The 22,471-nt window shown below is 58.5% G+C and overlaps 2 protein-coding genes across 4 annotated transcripts; both read right to left on the bottom strand.

The window, feature by feature from the left end:
• Positions 1–19: 19 nt before the first annotated feature.
• On the bottom strand, positions 20–3,188 carry RNASEK (ribonuclease K). Its single transcript, XM_075908389.2, has 3 exons — positions 2,973–3,188; positions 888–967; positions 20–675 (listed from the first exon to the last, which is right to left on the bottom strand). The coding sequence occupies exons 1-3, from the start codon at positions 3,048–3,050 to the stop codon at positions 537–539; spliced, it is 297 nt and encodes a 98-aa protein (XP_075764504.1). The 5' UTR covers positions 3,051–3,188; the 3' UTR covers positions 20–536.
• Positions 3,189–10,152: 6,964 nt separating this feature from the next.
• On the bottom strand, positions 10,153–22,471 carry PELP1 (proline, glutamate and leucine rich protein 1). Of its 3 annotated transcripts, none has more exons than XM_075908386.2 (17): positions 22,301–22,471; positions 19,774–19,838; positions 19,168–19,273; positions 18,791–18,940; positions 18,530–18,601; positions 18,350–18,409; positions 17,728–17,878; positions 17,260–17,392; positions 16,154–16,241; positions 15,757–15,845; positions 15,518–15,634; positions 14,407–14,557; positions 13,865–14,006; positions 12,840–12,895; positions 12,498–12,704; positions 10,952–12,268; positions 10,153–10,334 (listed from the first exon to the last, which is right to left on the bottom strand). In XM_075908386.2, exons 1-17 carry the CDS (start codon positions 22,430–22,432, stop codon positions 10,245–10,247), a joined length of 3,126 nt encoding a protein of 1,041 aa, XP_075764501.2. In that variant the 5' UTR covers positions 22,433–22,471; the 3' UTR covers positions 10,153–10,244. The 3 variants fall into 3 exon arrangements, with proteins under 3 accessions (XP_075764501.2, XP_075764502.2, XP_089628406.1); XM_075908387.2 differs by having other exon boundaries at positions 19,704–19,838; positions 22,301–22,441; XM_089772280.1 differs by lacking the exon at positions 18,530–18,601.

Genomic DNA, 22,471 nt, shown 5'->3' with positions numbered 1-22,471 from the left:
CACACACACCAGAGACCTCCAGCAGCCAGCACTGTACCCAGCCAGTTTATTGCACAGGAGCCCATTCCAGGAGCCAATCAGAGCAAGTTGAGCATCTCACAAAACCTCCCTCACACAGGGGCAAAAAGGGGAGGGGGGGGAGAAGAGAAGAGGGACAGGATACATAAAGGCGAAAAAATAGACAACTCTACTGGGGGAGCACAACATATGACACTCCCTCATTCTGTTATCTGACAGACACAGAGAAGTTGCAGTCCAGCAGGCAACAACCCACATGCCCCACCTCCCCCACACAGGTGCTGATGACATCCCCACATACAGAAACACAACCCTCATTACCATTTCAGGGAAGGGTCAGCACCAGGAGGGGGATTTGGTGCCTCCTGGCACAGCCCAGGCAAAGAAGGGGCTCCTATATGGGTGTGGCCTAGGCAGAGCCCCACCTATGCCCCCAGCAGGGCAACTCCAAAGTAAAAGGGGGTTGGGGCTATAATAAATAGGGCAGGTCCAGGTGGGGGCAGCTGCTCAGGCAGGTCCTAGCGCACCATGTACTCCTTGCGCTTGTTCAGCCGGACCTGGCAGAAAGAGAAACCCCCAAGCAGCACGTAGAGTCCAGCTGCGATGAAGCAGTTATAGCTGACTTGCTCGTAGAGATGGTAGATCCTCTCCGGGCCGCTGGAGGGGGGCGGGGGGAGAAGAGGTAGAAGGTCAGTCCCAAAGCTGGCACTTCATTTCCCACCCTCTGAGCTAGCCAGTCCTTGCCCTAGGCTGGATGGAAGCCAGCACCCCCTAAAGGGGACAGGCCCTTGCTTCATTGCACACAGCAATGAGCCAGCCAGTCCCCTCCTGGGGGACAGTGGGATCCAGTGCCCCCTAGAAGCACTTACTCTTTGAAATCTTCCTCTGTGAAGGGAACATCTTCGATGAGAACAGCTGAGTGCACATTGAAAAAGATTCCCAGGAGAATCTATGGGGACAGACCAGAGACTGGGAGTGAGCAGGTGGAGCAGTTCTCCATGAACAGGGTATAGCCCCTTGTACAGGAAGGTGTACAACTTCCTCAGCCCAGTGCCCCCTCCCCCACTAGAATCTACACCCCATAGGGCAGCTGCTTAGGCCCAACGTAGGGGGCAGCAGCTGCAAGCCAGAGGGACCTAGCAGGGCATCCCCTCCCCTCTGGGAATCAAGATCTAGCCCAGAACCTGTTTACACAACACCGGACATCTCAAGTATCCCTGCCATGCCCTGCTGGCTCTCAGCAGAACCGGCCACGGGTCGGAGGGAACCAGCCAAGGAGGGAAAGCATGACCTTCCCAGGAACAGATCAGAGAAATGAAAGGACAGCCTGACTGGGTCAGAGCCAAGGTCCATCCAGCACAGTGCCCTGTCTACCCACCATGGCCACTGCCAGGTACCCCAGAAGGAATGAACAGAAACATCAAGTGACCCATCCCTTTGTCACCTTTTCTCAGCTTCTAACAAACAAAAGTAATAGAAATGTAGCCGTGTTAGTCTGGTGTAGCTGAAGCAAAATGCAGGTCAATGTAGCACTTTAAAGACTAACAAGATGGTTTATTAGATGATGAGCTTTCGTGGGCCAGACCCACTTCCTCAGATCAAATAGTGGAAGAAAATAGTCACAACCATATATGGTCCTGCATTTTGCTTTAACAAACAAAACTGAGGGACACCATCCCAGCTAATAGCCATTGATTGACCTATCCTCCATGAATTTAGTGCTTTTTCAAACCCTGTTAAAGACCTGGTTTTCACAACATCCTCTGGCAAGGAGTTCCACAGGTTGACTGTGCGTTGAGTGAAGCAGTATTGTTTGTTTTAAACCTGCTATCTATGAATTTCATTGAGTGACACTAGTTCTTACATAATGGAAAGGCTTCTTTATTCACTTTCTCCACACCAGTAATCTCCCAAGTGGAAAAGATCTAGTCTTAATAAAAAAAAAAAACCTTCACAGCACAGCCATTCCAGACCCATTTGTTGCCCTTTTCTGACCCTCTGCTGATTCCAATAGAGGTTTTCTGAACTAGGATGACTATATTTCAACGCAGCATTCACAGGCTGGGTGCACCAAGGATTTATGTAGGGGCACTAGGATGTTTTCGTCTCAACAGCTATCCTTGTACTATAATCCTTGTACCCCACACTGTTAACTCTGGGGAGCCAGGCACAGTCCCGGGATCCAGGAAAGGGAGGGTAACTGCACAGGGCACTCCACCTCCAGAAGCACCCATGGTGACAGAGCCCATGCCTGAGCCACCCTGTCACTTTTTCCAGCTGGTGGAGGAAGTCAGAATGGATGAGGAAGTGTGCATGGGAGCTGAGGTGTCCCCTCCCTGAGCCACAGCCTCCACTGGATCCAACCACTGTGGGCCCCTCACACACACACACACACAGAGCATTCCCCATGTAACCCATCCAGGCCGCCCAAAGCCAGGCCTCTCTTCGGCCTCCTGCCCCCTGCCCCCTCCACCGCCAATCTAGAGCTCCCTCTACCTCCTTCACCCTGACAAGTTCCCAGCACTTCCTCACCCCCTGCCTCTCACACCCACTTGGTCCCACATCCCCCCAGGCATATCTAAATCCCCATCTCCGGCCCGACCCAACATCAGTTTCAGCTCCCTTCCAGCCCTGCACAGACCTCCCATTGCAGTAGTGTACCCCAAATCTTCCCTTCCCCAACCTGCCAAATACCCCATATTCCGCACCCCCAGGCACCCCAAGCCTCCCCACACCCGACATGCAGCTGAACCATCCAGCCCTGCACACCTCTCTGGACCCCATGTCCCCCAACCCATCAGGCGCCTCAACCCCCACTCCCATGCATCCCCCCGACCCACAGAAGCCCCAGCCCCACCTTTCCCTACTCCAACTCCGGCACCACAGACTATCCCTACCCCCCAAGCACCTACATCTCCCCCAGCAACTGCGCAGCCCACCCCTCCCCCGCTCACCAGCATAATAACGCCCCACGCACTGAGCACGATACCGCAGGCGGCCAGCTTGGGCCCACAGCAGAGCAGGGAGGCCATGGCCGGACCGAAGGGGGGCGGGGCGGAGCGGAGAGCGGGCGCGTACAACTCCCGAGCTGGCCTGCCGCTGGCTGGGCCGTCGCAGCAGAATGAGACTACGGCTCCCAGGAGGGAGCGATCACGTGACTAGAATGAACCACTCGGCAAAGACTAAGAGTGGTACAGAGCCACTCCCCTTGTTGTGCAATAGAGGCGGCCGCCCGCTCCTAACTGCGCCTTTTTATTGGTCGAGACGCCCCGGTCAGTTCCATCCTCTCCCCTTGAAGGGGAGGGAGCCTGGTTCTGCTCGCGCCCCCAAACCCTTCAGGAGTGGGGGGGGTGTAAAAACCCCGTTGGCTGGGGTGGGTTCTTGAGCAACAATCTCTCCCCTAGCACAAATGGTACTGTCCAAAGAGCTGGATGGGTAGGGCGGAGTTATCACGATAGGGCCTTACCCTAGGCAAGGACAGTGTCACGTGACGGAGTAATGGCTGGGTCATATAAACAGGAAGGGCAGTCACGTACTACTAGGCCACATGACTGGAGAAGAGCAGGGTCACGTGACTCAAGGCAAGGTCGGGGTCGCAGGACTAGGGCTGGGTCACGTGACAGAGCAAATACAAGGTCATATGGTTTTTCGGCAAGGTGTGGTGGTAGAGCCAGCTGCCTGGAGGAAGAGTCCCTGTGCCAGTGACACACACCCAGGTCCCCCACCTGCACCTCCCCTCACCATTCCTATACACTGAGCATCCACACTGCAAAGCTGCAGTCCTGGGCCAGTAGGATAACCAAACCGGCCTAGTCCCACACCCTGCTGGCTGCCAGCCTTGGCATTCAGTGCAGAATTCAGCATCTGACCCAGGCCATTAGGAAACAGTTTGAAATCAAGCTAGATCCCTTCCATGTCTTTGTGCTGGCTCTGGAAGCCACTCCAGCCCTGCCCCTAATGCCGGACATGGATGGATGTAGTGACATGTCCCTCATGAATGCGTGGGATCAACATCCCACAGCTGAAATGTGTCACGGGAGGAAGGGGAGCACATGGTCTGCACAGAAAAGTAATCCACAGCACAGGGTAGCTTCCTAGAAATTGGTCCCAGACAGAACCTGCTTCCTGTACTGTATTTATAAACCTGATGCTGGGTATTTGATCTCTTGAATGTATTTCACATCAAACCACGCTGTATACGCAATCATCACCATTCATCAAATGGAGCAAACGGAAGCCAAAGTTCAATTAGCACAAGTAATATTTTGCGGATGGTGTGCCCCAACCTTCCCTTAATGGCTATTACTTATATTTTTCTCTGGCTGGCTGCCACTAGCAACTTCATTATCAAATTGAACTCAGCAGCTTGGGAACTGAAGCAACCTGCATATGGGCTTTTTCTGTAGTTCTCGTCCAACTATTTTTCTAATCTCATCATGCAGACTGACCCACGGCTTGCCACGGGACATGAAAAGTTTGGTAGAACCTGAATTGTTTTCATTTTTCCCCAATTCTTGATGTTTTTGCTTTCCACTTGGACTTGACATCTTCAAAATCCTCAGCCATGTCTTCTACGTTTGGGAAGGCTTGGAAAACAGATGACCCAATTTCTTTGTACAATGTTCTTTGAATAGCTTAACCGTGTTAATAAATTACTCCCACAGTTTCTGTGAACTCTTCTAAGGAGTGTCCCTTTGGCAAAGACCAGAAAACATCTCAGGAACAGCCTTCTCACTCAGGCTGGAGACCTTCACAAAGACTTGTGCACACATTAAGAAATGAGCAGAAAATCTGTGACTGTATACATTGGTCAGTTAGGGTATGTCTACACTACAGCGCTAATTCGAACTAACTTAGTTCAAATTAGTTAATTCGAACTAAGCTAATTCGAACTAACGCATCTAGAACTAAAAACTAGTTCGAATTAGCATTTTGCTAATTCGAAATAGCATGTCCACATTAAGTGGACCCTGAACCAGGGTTAAGGATGGCCGGAAGCAGTGCCAGCAAGGCATCAGATGAGGACTTAGAGTGTGGAGCTGCTGTCTCAGGCTAGCCGAGGGCTGTGCTTAAAGGGACCCAACCCGCATCCCAGACAGACAGTTCTCAGGGGTGCCCCGCTTGCAAAGCAGTCCTGGCTTGGAGTGCCCTGAGTGCCCACACTGGGCACATCACACCACTCGGCCATCAGACCGGCTGCACTTGTCGCAGGCTGCCATCTAGGGAGAGGAGGCAATTGGGGGGCTGCAGGAGAGCTTCCACCCCCACAAGCCCGCAGAGCCAGCCCAGTCCTCCCCATTGAGGGCTCGTACCCCATTCCTCCCTCACCTCCTTCCACTTACCCTTCCCTAGCCCCCCTTCCTGATGTACAAAATAAAGAAAACGTGTGGTCAAAAATAGAATCTCTCTTTATTGAACAAAACTCAGGGAGGCTGGGAAAAGGAGGTGGGAGGGGAAGAGAGAGGGTGGGAGAGGGGAGAGCAACTAAAATGATCAGAGGTTTGGAAGAGGTCCCATATGAAGAGAGGCTAAAGAGACTGGGACTTTTCAGTTTAGAAAAGAGGAGACTGAGGGGGGATAGGATAGAGGTCTATAAAAGCATGAGTGGGGTGGAGAGGGTGCATCAAGAAAAGTTCATTAGTTCCCATAATAGAAGGACTAGAGGACACCAAAGGAAAGGAATGGGTAGCAAGCTTCAAACTAGTAACAGAAAGTTGATCTTCACAAAGCAAAGAGTCAACCTGTGGAACTCCTTGCTGCAGGAGGCTGTGAAGGCTACAACTAGAACAGAGTTTAAAGAGAAGTGAGATAAAGTGATGGAGGCTGGGTCCATGGAGTGCTATTAGCCAGGGGGTAGGAGTGGTGTCCCTGCCCAAAGTTTGTGGAAGGCTGGAGAGGGATGGCACGAGACAAATGGCTTGGTCACTGTCTTTGGTCCATCTCCTCCAGGGTCCCTAGGGTTGGCCGCTGTCGGCAGACAGGCTACTGGGCTAGATGGACCTTTGGTCTGACCCAGTACGGCCATTGTAAGCTCAGGGCTCAGGGTCGGGGGTCTCAGTGGACCACCTTGATTTTCATGCACTCCTGCTCCTGGGTGGCCAGGCTGGCAGCTCTGCTGCCCTAGACGTCCGCTTTCCTGTACCTAGAGCGGAGGTCGTGGACGAGGTCCACAATGTCCGCACTGGACCAGGCGGGTGCCCACCTCTTGCAGTCCCGGGCAAGCTCCTGGGAGCCGCCAGCCTGGTCCCGGGAAGAGGGGGAGGGCTGGGTGGCATCGGGTGGCTGGCTCGAGCCGTGCCAGGTGCAGGGTCTGCTAGCTGGGTGCTGGCAGGCTTGCACCTGGCACGGGCATCGTACCAGCCCGTGCCCCTTTAAGGGGTCCGGGGCCGGGAGGGGGGCAATAGAGTTTCCCTGGTGTTGGCCAGAGTGGCCACCAGGGAAAGCTGGGGAGGGCTAGCCTCCCACTAGTTCGAATTAAGGGGCTACACACCCCTTAATTCGAACTAGTAAGTTCGAACTAGGCGTTAGTCCTTGTAGAATGAGGTTTACCTAGTTCGAACTAGCAGAGTGCTAGTGTAGCGCCTATCAAAGTTAGTTCGAACTAAGATCCATTAGTTCAAATTAACTTTGTAGTGTAGACATACCCTGTCTCTACACTCTAGATTCTGGTTGTGATGAAGTGGGAATGTTCTTAAATTTTGTCTCCTCTAAATACTCTGGGTGCCTCGGTTTCCCTACTTTACTCAAGCATCCAGGTGGGATGATATGGGTACATGATGGGCACAGAGATGCCCCAGAGGCCTTGACTGCCCATGAGCACAGAAACCAACCAACATACTGTACCCAGGCACCCTACCCTGCACACAGCTGGAGAACAGAGAACCCAGGGGAACAGTTTGCCTAGAAAAGATACAAAGGGGGTGCAGGGGCAAGACAGAAGCTGAGCACCTGATTCGAGTCAGTCTCCTGGTTTGGGACTTTATCCTGCAGGTTCCTGTTCCCTATGCTAACAAGTTGTGCATATCCCTGCCTAATAACCTGTCACCCACTGACTAGGAATTGCTGATGGTTGCAGGTGGGGCCCTGTGGGTGCATGAGGCTTTCCCAGAAGCCCCCACTGTGGGAGTCTCATGGGGTGAGCGGGATGCCTTGAGCTAAGATCCAGAACATGCCAAAGCTGAGCAGGTTCCTTGCCTGGTTACAGGGGCTGCCCCCAAACCCCACCTGCCTTCCTCTGGAGTGGTTCTGAGCCCTGAGCCTGCATTTGGGGCCCATTGTTCCCAGGAGCCTCAGGGTATTCTGAAAGAGCCAGGCTGGCAGAGAAGGGTCTGGTGGGAGGGCTGGGGTGAATGGAGAGCCCAGGTGTGGCTTCAGAGAAGAGGAAGTCACCCCATTATTGGCTCAGAGGTGATCCTTAAGGGTACATCTACACTACCTTATTTCAAACTAACTTAGTTCGAACTAAGCTAATTCGAACTAACGGATCCAGATTAAAAAACTAGTTCGAATTAGCGTTTTGCTAATTCGAACTAGCATGTCCACATTAAGTGGACCCTGAACCAGGCTTAAGGATGGCCGGAAGCAGTGCCGGCAGGGCATCAGAGGAGGACTTAGAGCGTGGAGATACTGTCTCAGGCTAGCCGAGGGCTGTGCTTAAAGGGTCCCGACCCCCACCCCAGACAGACAGTTCTCAGGGGTGTCCCGCTTGCAAAGCAGTCCTGGCTTGGAGTGCCCAGAGTACCCACACTGGGCACATCACACCACTCGGCCATCAGACCGGCTGCACTTGCCGCAGGCTGCCATCTGGGGAGAGGGGACAATTGGGGGGCTGCAGGAGAGCTTCCACCCCCACAAGTCCACAGAGCCAGCCCAGTCCTCCCCATCGGGGGCTCGTACCCCATTCCTCCCTCACCTCCTTCCACTTACCCTTCCCTAGCCCCCCTTCCTGATGTACAAAATAAAGGACAATTGTGTTCAAAAATGGAATCTGTCTTTATTGAACAAAACTGGGGGAGACTGGGAAAAGGAGGTGGGAGAGGGGAAGAGAGAGGGTGGGAGAGGGGAGGGCAACTAAAATGATCAGGGGTTGGGAACAGGTCCCATATGAAGAGAGGCTAAAGAGACTGTGACTTTTCAGCTTAGAAAAGAGGAGACGGAGGGGGGACAGGATAGAGGTCTCTAAAAGCAGGAGTTGGGTGGAGAGGGTGCATCAAGAAAAGTTCTTCATTAATTCCCATAAAGAAGGACTAGAGGACACCAAAGGAAAGGAATGGGTAGCAGGCTTCAAACTAGTAACAGAAAGTTGTTCTTCACAAAGCAAAGAGTCAACCTGTGGAACTCCTTGCTGCAGGAGGCTGTGAAGGCTACAACTAGAACAGAGTTTAAAGGGAAGTGAGATCAAGTCATGGAGGTTGGGTCCATGGAGTGCTATTAGCCAGGGGGTAGGAGTGGTGTCCCTGCCCAAGGTTTGTGGAAGGCTGGAGAGGGATGGCACGAGACAAATGGCTTGGTCACTGTCTTTGGTCCATCTCCTCCAGGGTCCCTAGGGTTGGCCGCTGTCGGCAGACAGGCTACTGGGCTAGATAGACCTTTGGTCTGACCCAGGACGGCCATTGTAAGCTCAGGGCTCAGGGTCGGGGGTCTCAGTGGACCAGCTTGATTTTCATGCACTCCTGCTCCTGGGTGGCCAGGCTGGCAGCTCTCCTACCCTAGCCAGCCACTTTCCAGTGCCTAGTGCGGAGGTCGTGGACGAGGTCCACAATGTCCGCACTAGCCCAGGCGGGTGCCTGCCTCTTGCGGTCCCAGGCAAGCTCCCGGGAGCTGCCAGCCTGGTCCCGGGAAGAGGGGGAGGGCTGGGGGGCATTGGGTGGGTGGCTCGAGCCGTGCCAGGTGCAGGGTCTGCTGGCTGGGTGCTGGCAGGCTTTCACCTGGCACGGGCACCGTAGCCAGCCCGTGCCTGTTTAAGGGGTCCGGGGCTGGGAGGGAGGCAGATGAGTTTCCCTGGTGTTGGCCAGAGTGGCCACCAGGGAAAGCTGGGGAGGGGTAGCCTCCCACTAGTTCGAATTAAGGGGCTACACACCCCTTAATTCGAACTAGCTAGTTCGAACTATGCTTAATCCTCGTAAAATGAGGTTTTCCTAGTTCGAACTAAGCGCTCCGCTAGTTTGAATTAAATTTGAACTAACGGCGCGCTAGTGTAGCGCCAATCAAAGTTAGTTCGAACTAACGTCCGTTAGTTCGAACTTTGTATTGTAGACATACCCTAAGAGACCCAGACCCAGTAGCCCCTCAGGGGATGACCTAGCAAACCCTTGCTCAGCTGGGTCATGAAGGTCCTGGCCTGAGCGTGGCACCCACGAAGGCAGGTCCTTGTGCCTCACAGCTGCTGGGGGACACAGACTCACTTGAGCCCATGCCCATGGCCCAGCCCTGGCAGGCATCTCTGCTGCCTCCCTCAGGACTATACAGATGCCCGCTAGGATCCCTCTGCTACCCCAATATACAGTCAGCCCACACACTCCTTTTGGGGGCACTGGAGTTGGAGGTTTGATACTGGGGGGGAGGGGGTGGCCATTCTGGGCCGTTGGCAGGGGGAGGCTGGGTCAGACAGGTAGTGGGGGTTACCCCTCCCCTGGAAGTGCAGTGGGGACAGATGTCCCAGCCCTCCCACAGAGTGCAGGGTCTGTGGGCAGTCATGTCCCCCCCACTCTGGACAGCTGGCAGGGTCCTGGGGCAAGATGAGGCCAAGAGGCACTCTGTGGGGTGGGTATGATTCCAAATGAGGGCTGTCAGATGGGGAGGGGCAGTGGGATGGAAGTTGCGGGAGCAGGATTAAGTGCAGCCCTGCGGAAGCTGGGGGCAGCAGGATGAAGTCAATAGCCTGTGGAGAGCTCTAGAGCTGTGGGGCACAACCGAGGGTTGTGGGGGTAGAGAGCACAGTCCTGGAGAACCTGCCGGGGGGGGGGGGGAGGGGCAGTACAGAACCCATCTGTGATTTCCAGTGGTAGCTCCACATAAAGAAAGGCTGAGAATGAGGGCATGAGAAGGGGGCCTTGCTGGAACTGCCCTGAACTGTGCCTCCTCCCCCCAGTAACCCCCCGACCTCATAACCCCTCACATGGACTGCACAGCCTGGAGGCTCAAGTTATTTATTGAATCATCTAACAAACTGGGGGGGGAGGGGGGCTCCCAAGACTGCTGGGGTGGGCAGGCAGGTCAGGGGCTCCCTAGGGGCTGGGTTCAGGGGGCCCCTTCTCATCATCGGGGGGGCAGTCAATGAAGTCAGCCAGCATGGTCGCCGTCTCATCCACTTCTGCCTGTTGGGAGAGCAGGGAAGATCATTTAGGAGCCCTCACCCTAGGATCAGCCCCACCTCCCCCTACAAGTCTCTACCCATTAGGGATGTTAAAATTAAATTAATCAGCTAATCAAACAGTCAATGGGATTTCTATGGACTATTCAATTAGTCGATAAGGGCGCCTCTGCTTTGAAATGTAGCAAGAGCTGCCCGCTGGCCCTGGCCTTCACGCTGCATTTCAAGCTCTTATACATTTCAAAGTGGACGCACCGCTGGCCCCCGGTCCCTGCTGGGGCTCTTGTACATTTCACAGTGGAAGCGCCATGGAGCCTGGGGCCAGTGGGAGACTCCCTGCTGGTCCCAGGCTCCATGCTGCGCTTCCACTTTGAAATGTACAAGAGCCCCAGCAGAGCTGAAGCAGGGGGGATTGGCTTTTAAGCCAGCTCCCCCCAGCACCCTCCTCCTCCCCCGTCTTTCTGATAGATGCAGCAAGAGGTGGGGAAATGACCAGTCGATTAGTCGCTTACATCCCTACGACCCATATCTTTCCACTCCACACCAGGATCTCTGCACCGTAGCCCCTGCTCCCCGCCTCCCCCAGGGCCTCAAACCTTAACCTCCTCCCGCCAACCTCACCTCTTCCTTCCCAGCCACAGCCAGCTGCTCCTGCTCAAGACTGGGCTGGGTCTCCTGGCCACCCTCCAGCCCCTCGCCAGCACCATCTCCTTGCTCCATGCCAGGGGACATTCCTTCTTCTCTTGAGAGCTGCTCTGCCTCCAGAACTGGGGGCGGGTCATCCAGCAGTGGTGGCTCCTCCCCCATTTCCTCCTGGCAAGGAGGAGGGGCCGGGAGGGGGCTGGCCCTTGGGGGTGGAGTAGGTGGAGCAAGTGGCAGTTCCTTCCCCTCCTCCTGCTGCAGCTGGGAGGCTGGTGGGGAGCTAGCCTTCATCACCATCACCTCCTCCTCTTCCTCCTCCTCCTCCTCCTCAGGAGGTGGCAGCTCAGCTGCCTGGCTCTCCTCCACCTCCATGATAAGGTCATCTGGTTCCCTGGGGGCCTCCGGCAGCTCCTGGGCAGCAGGGGGTGGCTGCTCCTCCTCTGAAAGGGCCCCCTCCTCCTCCTCTTCATCTTCGGACAGGCCTTCCTCCTCCTCCTCCTCCTCGTACTCCTCCTCTTCTTCCAGCTCTTCCTCCTCCTCAAACTCTTCCTCCTCCTCTTCCTCAAAGTCCTCGTCCTCCTCATCAAAATACTCCTCTTCCTCCTCCTCCTCCTCTTCCTCCTCCTCCTCGGGGAATTCCTCCTCCTCCTCCTCCTCTTCACTGCTGTTGATGTTGATCACAGCTGGGTTCTCCTCCCCCAGGCTGGGGGGTGCCTCAGTGCTGGGGAGTGGGAGTGGGAGTGGCGGCGCAGGCACCTCCTCAGGGGACTGGGCGGGGGGTGGGGAGGGAGGGGCGGGAGGCGGCGGAGGAGGCGGTGGTGGGGGGGGGAGCTTGGGCAGCAGCCCTTTGGGGACAATAACAACACTGTCGTCTGAGTCGCTCTCTAGGGAGATCTCCACGTCTGACTCCTCCTCCTTCTCGTAGTGCACATAGACAGGGCGCCGGGGTTTGCCCCCTGACCCCATTGCCCCCCCTTCCTCTGTTCCCCCAGGAGAGGGTGGGGCCGGCAGCCGGGTCTCGCCTGCCTCCCCGCACTCCTCCGACAAGGCCAGGCCAGGCATGGCTGGGGGGGGCAACCGAGACGGAGCTAGCCCCAGGTGGTTGGTGGCAGGTGGGGGGCGGGCGGGAATTGGAGCAGGAAAGGGGGGGACCTGGTGGAAGGGGGAAGCAGCCACCTCAGAGGGGGCAGGGCCAGCAGAGGGGGCAGGGCCTTGCAGGGGTAGTTGCAGAGAGGGTACACGGGGGCGCGCCAGGGCACTGCAGGTCACCAGAGCTTCGGCGCAGAAGGACGACACCTGCAGGAGTGAGAAAGAGGGAGGCGTTGGAGAATAATGGGGAATGCTGGAGCCAGGGAGCAGGGGCACTGGAGCTGGGAGAAGGGGTAATGGCAGGGAGGCACTGAAGCCACGTGAGGGGAACAGCAGGGAGGGTGCTGGAACTGGTAGAACAGCGGGACAGGAGGGTGGGCACAGGAGGTGGGGACGAGAGGCAAGAACAGCAGGTGGGATTCCAGCGGGGTCTCACCTGCAGACTGGGATCCCGCTGGCCCAGGGCAAAGGCCCGCAGGGCGCACTGCAGAGGCGGGGGGCAAGCAGGCGCAGGTGCCAGCAGCAGCGCCAAGAGCAGGCGATAGAGCTGGTGGCGACAGGCTGGGCTGGTGTAGGGGCCTACTGGGGACACATCACCCTGTGCCAGACGGAGTAACAACGGCACCACCAGCTCTTGCAGCTTCTGGAGGGACAGATTTGTGGGTCAGAGACAGCATAACTTAAAGCACATACAGCCCCTCCCCCCCTCGCCCTGTGCCCCTGAATCCCCGTCGTCGCATGCCTGTCCCACCTCCACTCCACGCCACCCCTTACTCACCTTGTGGGTCTCCTCCTTCACCAGGCTGCCTCCCAGCAAGATGGCCCGGTTCAGCACTGTGGGGAGATGGGACGGGTTCAGGAGGGAGATGTAGTTCTATGCCTCTCAGTCCCCAAACAGGGCAGCCCCCAAAAGATGGGTGGACCATGCAAACCTTGGGGGCTCCCATCCTGCCGAGCTGGAACCCTTCTGATGTATGGGGGGGACTTGTATGCAGAAGAGATGGCACTGTGTGTCCCCGGCTGTTACTGGTTTAACGAGGGGAAGGGGAGGGAGTTTGTTGTTCTAGGGATCAGCACAAACTGGAGGTCCCAGTGACTAGTGACCGGGAGACCCAGCTGGGATGGCACAGCCGGGTCTGGCCAGCAGGCCAATGGGCTGTGGGGAGAGGACCCCGGTGACCTGCCCAGGTCCTAGCGAGGAGGAGAAAGGACGGAGGAGAGGAGAGTGGAGAAGAAGGGGGCTCAGGCAACAGAAGACAGAGGCTGGGGAGGGGCTGCTGGGAAGGGATTTAGGGGCTGGGCTGGGAGGAGGGGGCTGCTGGCCTGGGCAGGGGGAGCAGGCAGAGCCCACCTGGCTGCAGGGGAGACTCAGACGTGCTGGGCTGAGGGGGGCCAGGCCTGCAGGCCTGAGAGTTCCTGTGCTGTGATCAGTGCTCAATGAACCCTCCTGTGTGCCGCTGGCGGAGAGTCGCTCCGGTCTGAGAACAGGGCTGCACTGGCCCCCTGCGAGTGGAGTCCCCAGGGATCCAGAGCAAGTGAACTTCCCTAGGGGGCCCACAGCAGACAAGTGTGCTTGAGGCCTGAGAAATGTGGGCCCAGAGGTGAGGCACGGAACCTCTGGAAAGGAGTGACTGCCTGAAAAGGGGCTGTCATAATAGTGGGAGTTCCCCCCAGGGACCATACAGCCCAAATGTGAGCATGATTGATGAGTCTGTGACACCCTCCCACACAACCAGCCAAGCCCTCCATGCCCCCGCCTCAGGGAGAGATGGGTGCCAGGCTCCCCCTCCCAGGGCCCCGTACCTTGCAAGGCAGCTCTGCACACATCGCTATTGGCCATGGAGTCCTGCTTGCGGTGGAGGGATGGGGCCTCACCTCCCTCAGAGAGCTTTGGCTTCTTGGGTGCACTGGGCTTCCCCTCCGAGCCTGGCCGCCCCACTTTCAGCTGGGGAGAACAGGAGGGGTTGGTATGGTGCAGGAGAGCGGCTCTGCCGGGGTGCTCTCCACAGGCCGGCAAGGCTGGCCCTAGGCCACATAAAGGGCGCTGTGGGGAAGGAAGACTGATAGGGGTTCAGCAGTGGGCTCTCTCCCCAGGTAGGCAAGGCTGGCCTCAGGATGGTGTTAGGGGGCACTGTGGGGCAGGGTGCACGGTGGGGGGCTCACCAGGGGGCACTCTTCCCAGGTAGGCAAGGCTGGCCTCAAGATGGTGTTAGGGGGCACTGTGGGGCAGGGAGCGGGGTGGGGGCTCACCAGGAGGCGCTCTCTCCTGGCAGGCAGGACTGGTCCGAGTCTTGCACAGGGTCTGTCTAGGGGGTGCCATGGCACAGGGGATGGGGTAGGCTTACCTTGATGCTGTCCATGGGAGGTGCGATGTCACCGAGCAGGTGGGCCAGAAGCGCCTCGCTGCGATGGGAGGGGCCCTGCAGCACCCCCGCACCAGCCCCGCCCACCTGCACCCACAACTCCAGCACCTGGTACAGCCGGGTGCGCACGGCGCTGCAGAGGGGGCAGGAGGTCAGGGCCTACGTCCCCTCAAAGCCACATGGCCACCAAGTAAATCCCATGCAGGGGCTCAGGGCTGCAGCAGGGAGAGATGCCTGTCCTCAAACCCCAGAGCCAGTGCGGTCAGGGGACCAGCACCCATTCCCTGGTTCCCACCCACCCCAGCTATGCCCACTCACCTGGCCCTAAGCTGCTGGGAACAGCCCTCTCCCCCCAATGCAGTCTGCATCCCAAACCCTTCATCCTCAGGCCCACCCCAGGGCCTGCATCCCCAGCCAGAGCCCTCACCCTGCACCTCCCAAAACCTCTTCCCCAGCCCTAAGCCCTCACTGGCCCTGTACTCCAGCCCACTGCCCCAGCTCTGAGTCCCTTCTTCACCCCAACCCCCACCTCACCCTGCTTGTTTGCACAATGACTTCTTGTGCCACACAACACCCCTAGTGCTGTGCATAATACGTCAGTCCACATGGGTATGTCTACACTACCACCCTAGTTCAAACTAGGGTGGTAACGTAGGCAACCGGAGTTGCAAATGAAGCCCGGGATTTGAATTTCCCGGGCTTCATTTGCATCTTGCCGGACGCCGCCATTTTTAAATGTCCGCTAGTGCAGACTCCGTGCCGTGCAGCTACACGCGGCACGGACTAGGTAGTTCGGACTAGGCTTCCTATTCCGAACTACCGTTACTCCTCGTGAAGCCTAGTCCGAACTACCTAGTCCGTGCCGCGTGTAGCCGCGTGGCACAGAGTCCGAACTAGCGGACAATTAAAAATGGCGGCGCCCGGCTTTATGCAAATGAAGCCCGGGAAATTCAAATCCCGGGCTTCATTTGCAACTCCGGTTGCCTACATTACCACCCTAGTTTGAACTAGGGTGGAAGTGTAGACATACCCCATGTGACTTAGAGGGAACCCTGGTCTGGGGAGTGGGCCCCGCTCCCAGCCCAGGACTAACCTGTAAGGCTTCTCCTGGCCCGGTGGTACCGCCTCCCTGCAACCGCTCCACGTGCCCAGCACTTGGGGGAAGAGCCGGCCCAGAACACTGCCCCAGCGCGCCAGCCGTGCCCCACACCTGAGAGGAAGGGGTCAGTACAGTGAGCTAGGGAACGCCCCTACCCTCACAGCCCATCAGCCACCCACTACACCAGGGGGAGGGGTCCTCATGGCGCCAGGCAGGTACCCCCACAGACTCACGCCAAGATCAGGGCTGCCAGCACATCTAGGACCTCCAGGTGGACAGAAGGCAACAGCAACATTTTCAGGGGGCCGTCGCCAAACCAGCTCTGGGGAGGGAAGCAGAGGGGCATCAGCCAGAATCCAGCCCCTCATGGTGCTCAGGGAGCTCAAGCATATGCCCTCCTGCAGGGAAGTCAGCAAGTAGCCTGAGGAGAAGGGGACAACCCCAGCCCCACACTCCAGTCCTGGGGGGGCGCCACACTGCTCTATGAGATCCTGACAGAGGGCCCCAAAGCACCACTGCTTACAGGGCCAAGCACCCACACTGGAGAGTCCTTCTAACACTGAGAGGATCCCCGGGATCCCCGCCCCACAGAGGTTGTCCTCCCAGCCACACACCCCCTCTCCCACTCACCATGTTCTTGACGGAGATGTTCAGAGCCCGGCACACAAGATCCAGAACATCTTGGACCGGAACTGTCACGGGGGCCACAAATTCACAGCTGAAATGGGATACAACAGGGGAGGGGTTAGCTGGGGGCCTCCCCCCTTTGAGTCAGTACAGACCCCCCTGCTACAGCACTAGGGAGCGCCCTCCTGTAGGGAATCCAGCTGGGGGCAGTGACCACGTGACAAGTTCTTTAAGATTGTCTCTGACTACTGTGTACGTGCCTCAGTGTCCCATGTGTTACTCGAGTCTCGAGGTGGGGGATGGGCGCAGAGACGAGGCAGGTGTGGCTGCGAGGGGCGAACTGCACACAGAGACCAGCCGGGCCCGTCCCATGCATGGACCCAGCTGGAGCTGCTGGAGATCAGAGCCCAGGAGACCAGTTTGCCTGGGAGAGAGAGACAGTTTGGGGGAGGTGTGCTAGGGGTAACTGCAGTTAGTCCCAATCCGGTTCCAGCAGCCTAAGAGGGAGTCAGAACTGGCCCCAGTACGACACCGGGGCAGGGCGGAGCAGGGCTCGCTTTCCCTGGCAGCCAGGGCTGGCTGCAGAGGGATACTAGGGTCAGAGGTTCAGCGGGGGGCGCTCTTGCTACCACTGGGGAGCTGACAGGCCCCAGTGCCCATTGGCATGAGGCTCTGTAAAGCTGAGCCAGCCTGACCCCTTGATGCCCTGAATCTAAGGGGGATCCTGGGAGGTATCACCTATCCCCCAGTACAAGCACAGGGGCAGATGGGGAGCGAGTACAGTCACACCTGCCCACTGGGGTTACATTCCTAACATGCCATGCATCGACTGCACTTTCCCAGAGCCCCGTGAGGCTCTGGAGGGCAGCCAAGCCCCACTCAGCCAACCAACTAAGGGTTTTGCTGACGTTCAGGGAGGGATGCAAGAGCTGCATGCTTATCTTGGCGACTCCGAGCCCCAGGATCACTAATCCTCACCAGCCAGGGAGCGGGAATGTGGAGTCTAATGATTCAGGGAACCCCAGAAGCATCCTATCCCAGAGCCGTGCACCACAGGAGGGCTGAGACCACTGTGCTGTTGGGGGCCAACTGGGGGGCCAGGTGAGTACCTGAGCATAAGTTGCAGGCACTTGGCCAGGCCAGAGAAGCGGTTGCAGAGGTTCAGGACGAAACTGGTCTCCCCATCGGGTGGTGCCGGCGGCAGCAGCAACTCCACACCTGGGCCCTCGTAGGGCAGGGGCTCTGGGGGAGAGCCGAAACTGTCAGTGGCTGGTGTACCTACCCCTCCACAGCACCGGGTCAGACGCCGGAGTTCCAAACTTCCCTCCCTACAGCTTTTATACCTCCCCATAGACCAGAGAATCCTAGGGAAAGGGAGTCCTGCCTTGCAGGATGACTGAGTTCACTGCCCCCCTACCCTTGCACTGGCTTTTGCCCCCGGAGAATGCTGAGGCAACCCCAGAGGGGACACCAATCCACAGGATGCCTACGTTCACTCCCCCGCCATTGGGGCACCAATCCACCAGACACCACCTGGGTTCACCCCCTCCTCCCAACCGGTTGCCCTATCACCTTACCGGTCTCGGCAGCCTCATAAAGGTTTCCCAGCAGGCTGTGCAGCGTGGCCAGCAGGGCGTGCAGCTCCTGCTCCCAGCACTCCCTATGCTTCAGCCCCTGAGTGAAGCCAGCACCCAGTGAGGGCAGCAGGGCATAGCATTCACATGCCAGCTGAGGAGGAAGACAGCGTCAGCAGCACCCAACCAGGGGGAAGTCCCAGATGCCTCGCACGGGCCCCCCACTGGCTTCCCTCCTCTCATACTCAGGGTAGCCCCTGCCAGCCAACCACAGCCACAGGATAGGTGATCCCCGCCCCTAATGCAGCTGTAACAAAGCCCCCAGCCCCTCTGCATCCCAGGGCCAACCAACCATGCTGTCCCATCTGCTCCCCCATGCGCTACCCCCACACACTCTCCCCATATATCATGATGGAGCAACTCTCCCCACACTCTCCCCAAAGTGCCACCCTTCCCAGCCAGGGGAAACCCCCCCAGTCCCTGCAGATCCCTGCAGGCCCAGATGAGGAAGGTGGAGATAACCACACACAGCTGACCGGGGGGTTCTTCCTAGCATGCCTTGGGCCAGCACATAGCATAGAGTGCTGTGCTAGCTAGCCCAGCCCAGCCCAGCCCCACACAGTACCTGCTGCAGCTGAGGCGAATCCGAGTCCACATGGGACAGGAAATAGGCAGCCAGTTTGCCCTGAGGGTGAGGAGAGAAAACGGGTAAGCAGCCAACCTCCAAGCCCCAGGCAGCCAACACTCCACAACACCTGGGGGCCCCAACAAAGTAGTCCTCCCCACAGCAGGGAGACAGACCTACCCGGAGAGAGCCACAGGCCCGTGGGTAAAAGGTCATGCAGGCCTTGATGCCTTCCAAAGCTGAGACCTGGCACTGGGGAGAGAGCGGAGATGCAGTCAGACACTGCCTTCTTTGGGGTGCCAGCTCCCACCTGGCCCCAGGGTAGGGACTGGCTGGCTCACAGGGGTGGGGAATGAAGCAGGGGGCCTGTCCCCTCTAGGGCCTCACTTCCACCTGGCCCTAGAGGGATTAAGCTGCAAGAGGGGTGTGGGCCACACTCACCTCAGGTTTGAGGGCCAGCAAAGATGTGAGGAGCCCAGGGATGTGGTTGGTGCCAATGTCCCGGGCCAGCTCAGGCAGCTGGCAAGAGTAGTGTAGCAGGTCACGCAGCACAGCCACCCCCAGAGCCATGGTAGAGGCCGGGTCCTGGGACTGCGGAATGGGGGCAGGTGTCAGGCCACACCTCTTGTTCCATCCTGCCCATACCTCCTGCTCTGCCCCCTTTCCCAACCTCTTTGCTCCCCACTCCCTGTCCCACACCTTTCACATTCCCCTGAAACTCCCTTCTCCTAAAAAGCCACCCAACTCACTCACAGCCCCAGCCCGCCCCACTGCATATCCCTCTCCCATGCTCCTAGCTCAGCTCCCAACCTCCTCACCTGGAGCAAGTGCTGCAGGCTGCGCAGCCAACTCAGGCAGTGCAGCTGGAAGGCCTCTGTGGGAGTCTCACTCACAAGCAGGGAGAGCAGGCACAGGCCCTCAAACCTGGGGGGAAGGGGCAGAGTAAGCACATGGGGGAAGCAAGGAGAGAAGGCTTGTGGAGGGGACCTAGGAGGGGCAATGAGGGAGATGGGTGGAGGCAGCTCCTGCTAGGAATATTGGGGGGGGAGTTCCCAGAGGAATAGGGAGTCTCTGGTATCCCCTACAAGGGAAGCTAGAGAGTGGTTCCTGGGAGGCTCAATAAGAGAGGATGGGGCGCTCCAATGTCCTCCTATAAAGGGAATCAGGGAGGGTTACCGGTAGGCGCCAATATCCGCTATAAGGGAAGCCAGTGGGGGCAGAGCTTCCGCAGGGGGCTCTATACTGGGGGCTGTGAGACTCAGATATCCTCCTATAAAGGGAACCAAGAAAGGTTTCTGGGGAGACCCCAGGATCTACTATAAGGGAAGCCAGGGGAGGTTCCTGGGGCACCCACCTATCCAGTGGAACTAGCTCTGGGCTTCCTTGGCCTCCAGAGCAGGATGTGTGTGTGGGAGGGAGCTCACCGTGTCTTGATGGTGCCCAGCCGGGCATTGGTGACCCCAATCAGGCCCCCCAGGGCCGGCAGGTTCTGCAAACACAAAATGAAGGAGTAGGGCGGTCAGTGAGGTGCCTCAAAAAGCACAGGCTTCCCCCTAACCCCACAAGTAAAGAAGCCAGCACAACATCCTGGCCCCAGCAGACAGAGGGAAACCCCTCAGAACCCTCCCACCTACCCTCCAGGCTCTTCTGCCCCATGGACTTCTACTCTGCCCTGCACCAGGCCCCGGGGTGTCAGAATGGGGGAAGAATGAGTGGAGACTGGAGGCACCACAGCCACAGAGGCTGGAGGCACCACTGCCACAGCCACATAGCTGCAGATCAGCCCCAGAGGCCAGAGGTGGGCCAGAAGCATCGCTGCCATGGCCATGAGGCCTGGGGCCGGCCTCAGAGGCACTGCTGCTATGGCCATGCAGCCTCAGGCCGGCTCCGAAGGCTGGAGACGCTACTGTCACAGCCATGGGCCAACCCTGGGCTATCCCCAGAGGCCACTGCCACAGCCTCGCAATCCAGGGCCGTCCCGAGGCGCCACGGCCCAGGGCCAGCCCCGGAAGCTAGAGGCACCGCTGCCGCGGCCATGCGACCTGCACCAAAGGCACCGCAGCCACATGTCCTCAGGCAGGCAGCTTGGCGCCGGCCCCAGAGGCGCCATGTGCCTCCAGCGCCAGCCCTGGACTGCGTGGCCACAGTGGTGGCACCTCAGCGCTGCCTCCTCCATCAGCTGTGTGGGGGAAGGAAGGGCAGGGCTGAGCTCCTTCCCCCAACATGTTGGGCATGCCTGTTAGGGGGCAGGGCCTGGAATAGCCTCGGGGGCTAGACCAAAGCCCTAGGCGGGCTGCTGAGAGGCTTTTGCCCAACCCTGCTCTAAGGAGTAGGGTGCTGATGAGAGGGCTGAGCTGCAGGGCAGAGAGTGGGGCAGAGCCTAGAGCAGGGGTCTCCAACCTTTTTAAGCACAGGATCAGTTTTTTAATTTAAATGCAATCCAGGATCTACCTCAAACCCAAATATCCTTGCCCCACCTCCTGGCTACGTCTACACTGGCCCCTTTTCCGGAATAAGAGCCTCCGGAAAAGGGCACTTTTTCCGGAGGATCGGGGCCAATCTAGACGCTCTTTTCCGGCTTTTTTAAAAGCCGGAAAAAAGCGGCGGACATTTTTATTTAAATGCCGCGGGGGATATTTAAATCCCCCGCGGATTTCCCTACGACGACTCGTGAAATTTACATGCCCCTTCCGGAAAAGGGGCCAGTGTAGACGTAGCCCCTTTGTGCCCCTTCAGCGAGACCCTGCCGCTGTTCACTCAGACCTCCTTCCCTCATTCTCCCTTCCTTTAATCAGTTAGGGGCACAGGCTCTGGTCTTGGGCTAAGGGATTTGGAGTATGGGAGGGGCTCTGTGCTGAGCCTGGGGCAGGGAGTTGGGGTACAGAAAGGGTTCAGGGTACAGGTGCTGTAAAAGTTTGGGTCCAGGGGGGCTCAGGGAAGGGGCTTGGGATGCAAGAGGGAATTCATGACTGGGGCAGGGGTTCAGAGCTGGCTCCACATGGATGTGGCTCCTGGGTGATGGTGCAGTGGGGCTAATGGAGGCTCACCCCTGCCCTGGCCCCACACCACTCCCAAAAGCAGCCCGCAAATTCCCTCCATCCCAAGCCCTGTTGTGCCCCCTCCGTTCTGTGGAGATAGAATACAGCAGTGGTCCCCAACCATTAGAGGTTGCCGGGCACCAGGGGGTGTGGCCGTTCACCTGCCGGGCGCCAGGGGGCGGGGACACTTGTGCATATGGGGGGGCGGCCCCCCCATAGCCGCATGCCCGGGGGCGGGGCTCCCCATAGCCACGCGCCCGGGGGCGGTGCCCCCTCCAAGCACCGCGTGCCCGGGGCCGGCGCTCTCCTCCCCCCAAGCGTGGCGCTCCCGGGGCCGGCACTCACCGTACGCCATGTGCCCGGGGCCGGCTCTGGCACCGCGCATGTGCCACGTGTCCGGGGCCAGGCCGGCCCCGAGCACTTGGCGGGCGCACGCAAATGCCCCCGCAGGCGCACCGTGTTGTGGACCAGGGGAATACAGGGCGGGAGAGGGGGCACCCTGACGTCAGCGCCCCTCCTCTCCCATCCCTGCTCTGTACCGCAAGGGCAGCAGACGCGCAGCAGTGGGGGGAGGGGCAGCTGCAGTGCTGCGCTTGATCATCTCTTGGCCAAACCAGGAAGGATCGATCCCCATCTACTGCTCGGTGACCACTGGCCTAGCGAGCCTGGGAGACGAGGGGACGAGGAAGGGAGCCTTGCAGAACGGCTGGGCCCTGGCAGTGCAGCGGGTCCAGGGCAGAAGGGGCGGAGCCTGGTGACAGGGGCGGGGCCTGGCAGGAAGTGGGCCTGGGCGGGGCTCTAGGAAGGCGGGGCTCTAAAAGGCTTTAAGGAGCGAGCGGGATGCCTGGTGGGTTCTAAGCAGAGGGGGCGGGGCCGGGGCCCGAGCCCCGGGCAGAGGGGGCGGGGCTCTCACCTGCCCGCCGGCTCCGCTATCCCGCAAGCCGCGCACGAGGCCGGGTAGCGCGCGGGGACTGGGCGGCCGGACCCCACCCAGCGCCTCCAGCACCAGCCGCCCCGGGCAGCCCGCGACTCCCACCGCCGCCATGCCAGCACGCCGCCTGACGTCACCGCCTCGCGACTAGCG

This window comes from Pelodiscus sinensis, chromosome 22, assembly GCF_052426305.1.
Source record: "Pelodiscus sinensis isolate ZL-2025 chromosome 22, ASM5242630v1, whole genome shotgun sequence".
In the NCBI taxonomy this organism is placed as follows: domain Eukaryota; kingdom Metazoa; phylum Chordata; order Testudines; family Trionychidae; genus Pelodiscus; species Pelodiscus sinensis.
Note: the sequence above shows the minus strand (reverse complement) of the source record. Positions and strands in the feature narration are given on the sequence as shown.

What these genes read in the sequence shown, in the direction of transcription:
- RNASEK (XM_075908389.2), bottom strand. Translation starts at nt 3,050, where the DNA reads ATGGCCTCCCTGCTCTGCTGTGGGCCCAAGCTGGCCGCCTGCGGTATC. An exon ending in CGTGGGGCGTTATTATGCTG is followed by an intron (nt 968 to 2,972) that starts GTGAGCGGGGGA and finishes CTGTCCCCATAG; the next exon opens with ATTCTCCTGGGAATCTTTTT. An exon ending in ACAGAGGAAGATTTCAAAGA is followed by an intron (nt 676 to 887) that starts GTAAGTGCTTCT and finishes GCCCCCCTCCAG; the next exon opens with CGGCCCGGAGAGGATCTACC.
- PELP1 (XM_075908386.2), bottom strand. Translation starts at nt 22,432, where the DNA reads ATGGCGGCGGTGGGAGTCGCGGGCTGCCCGGGGCGGCTGGTGCTGGAG. An exon ending in ATAGCGGAGCCGGCGGGCAG is followed by an intron (nt 19,839 to 22,300) that starts GTGAGAGCCCCG and finishes TTGTGTTTGCAG; the next exon opens with AACCTGCCGGCCCTGGGGGG. An exon ending in ATTCGCCTCAGCTGCAGCAG is followed by an intron (nt 17,879 to 18,349) that starts GTACTGTGTGGG and finishes CTTCCTCCTCAG; the next exon opens with CTGGCATGTGAATGCTATGC.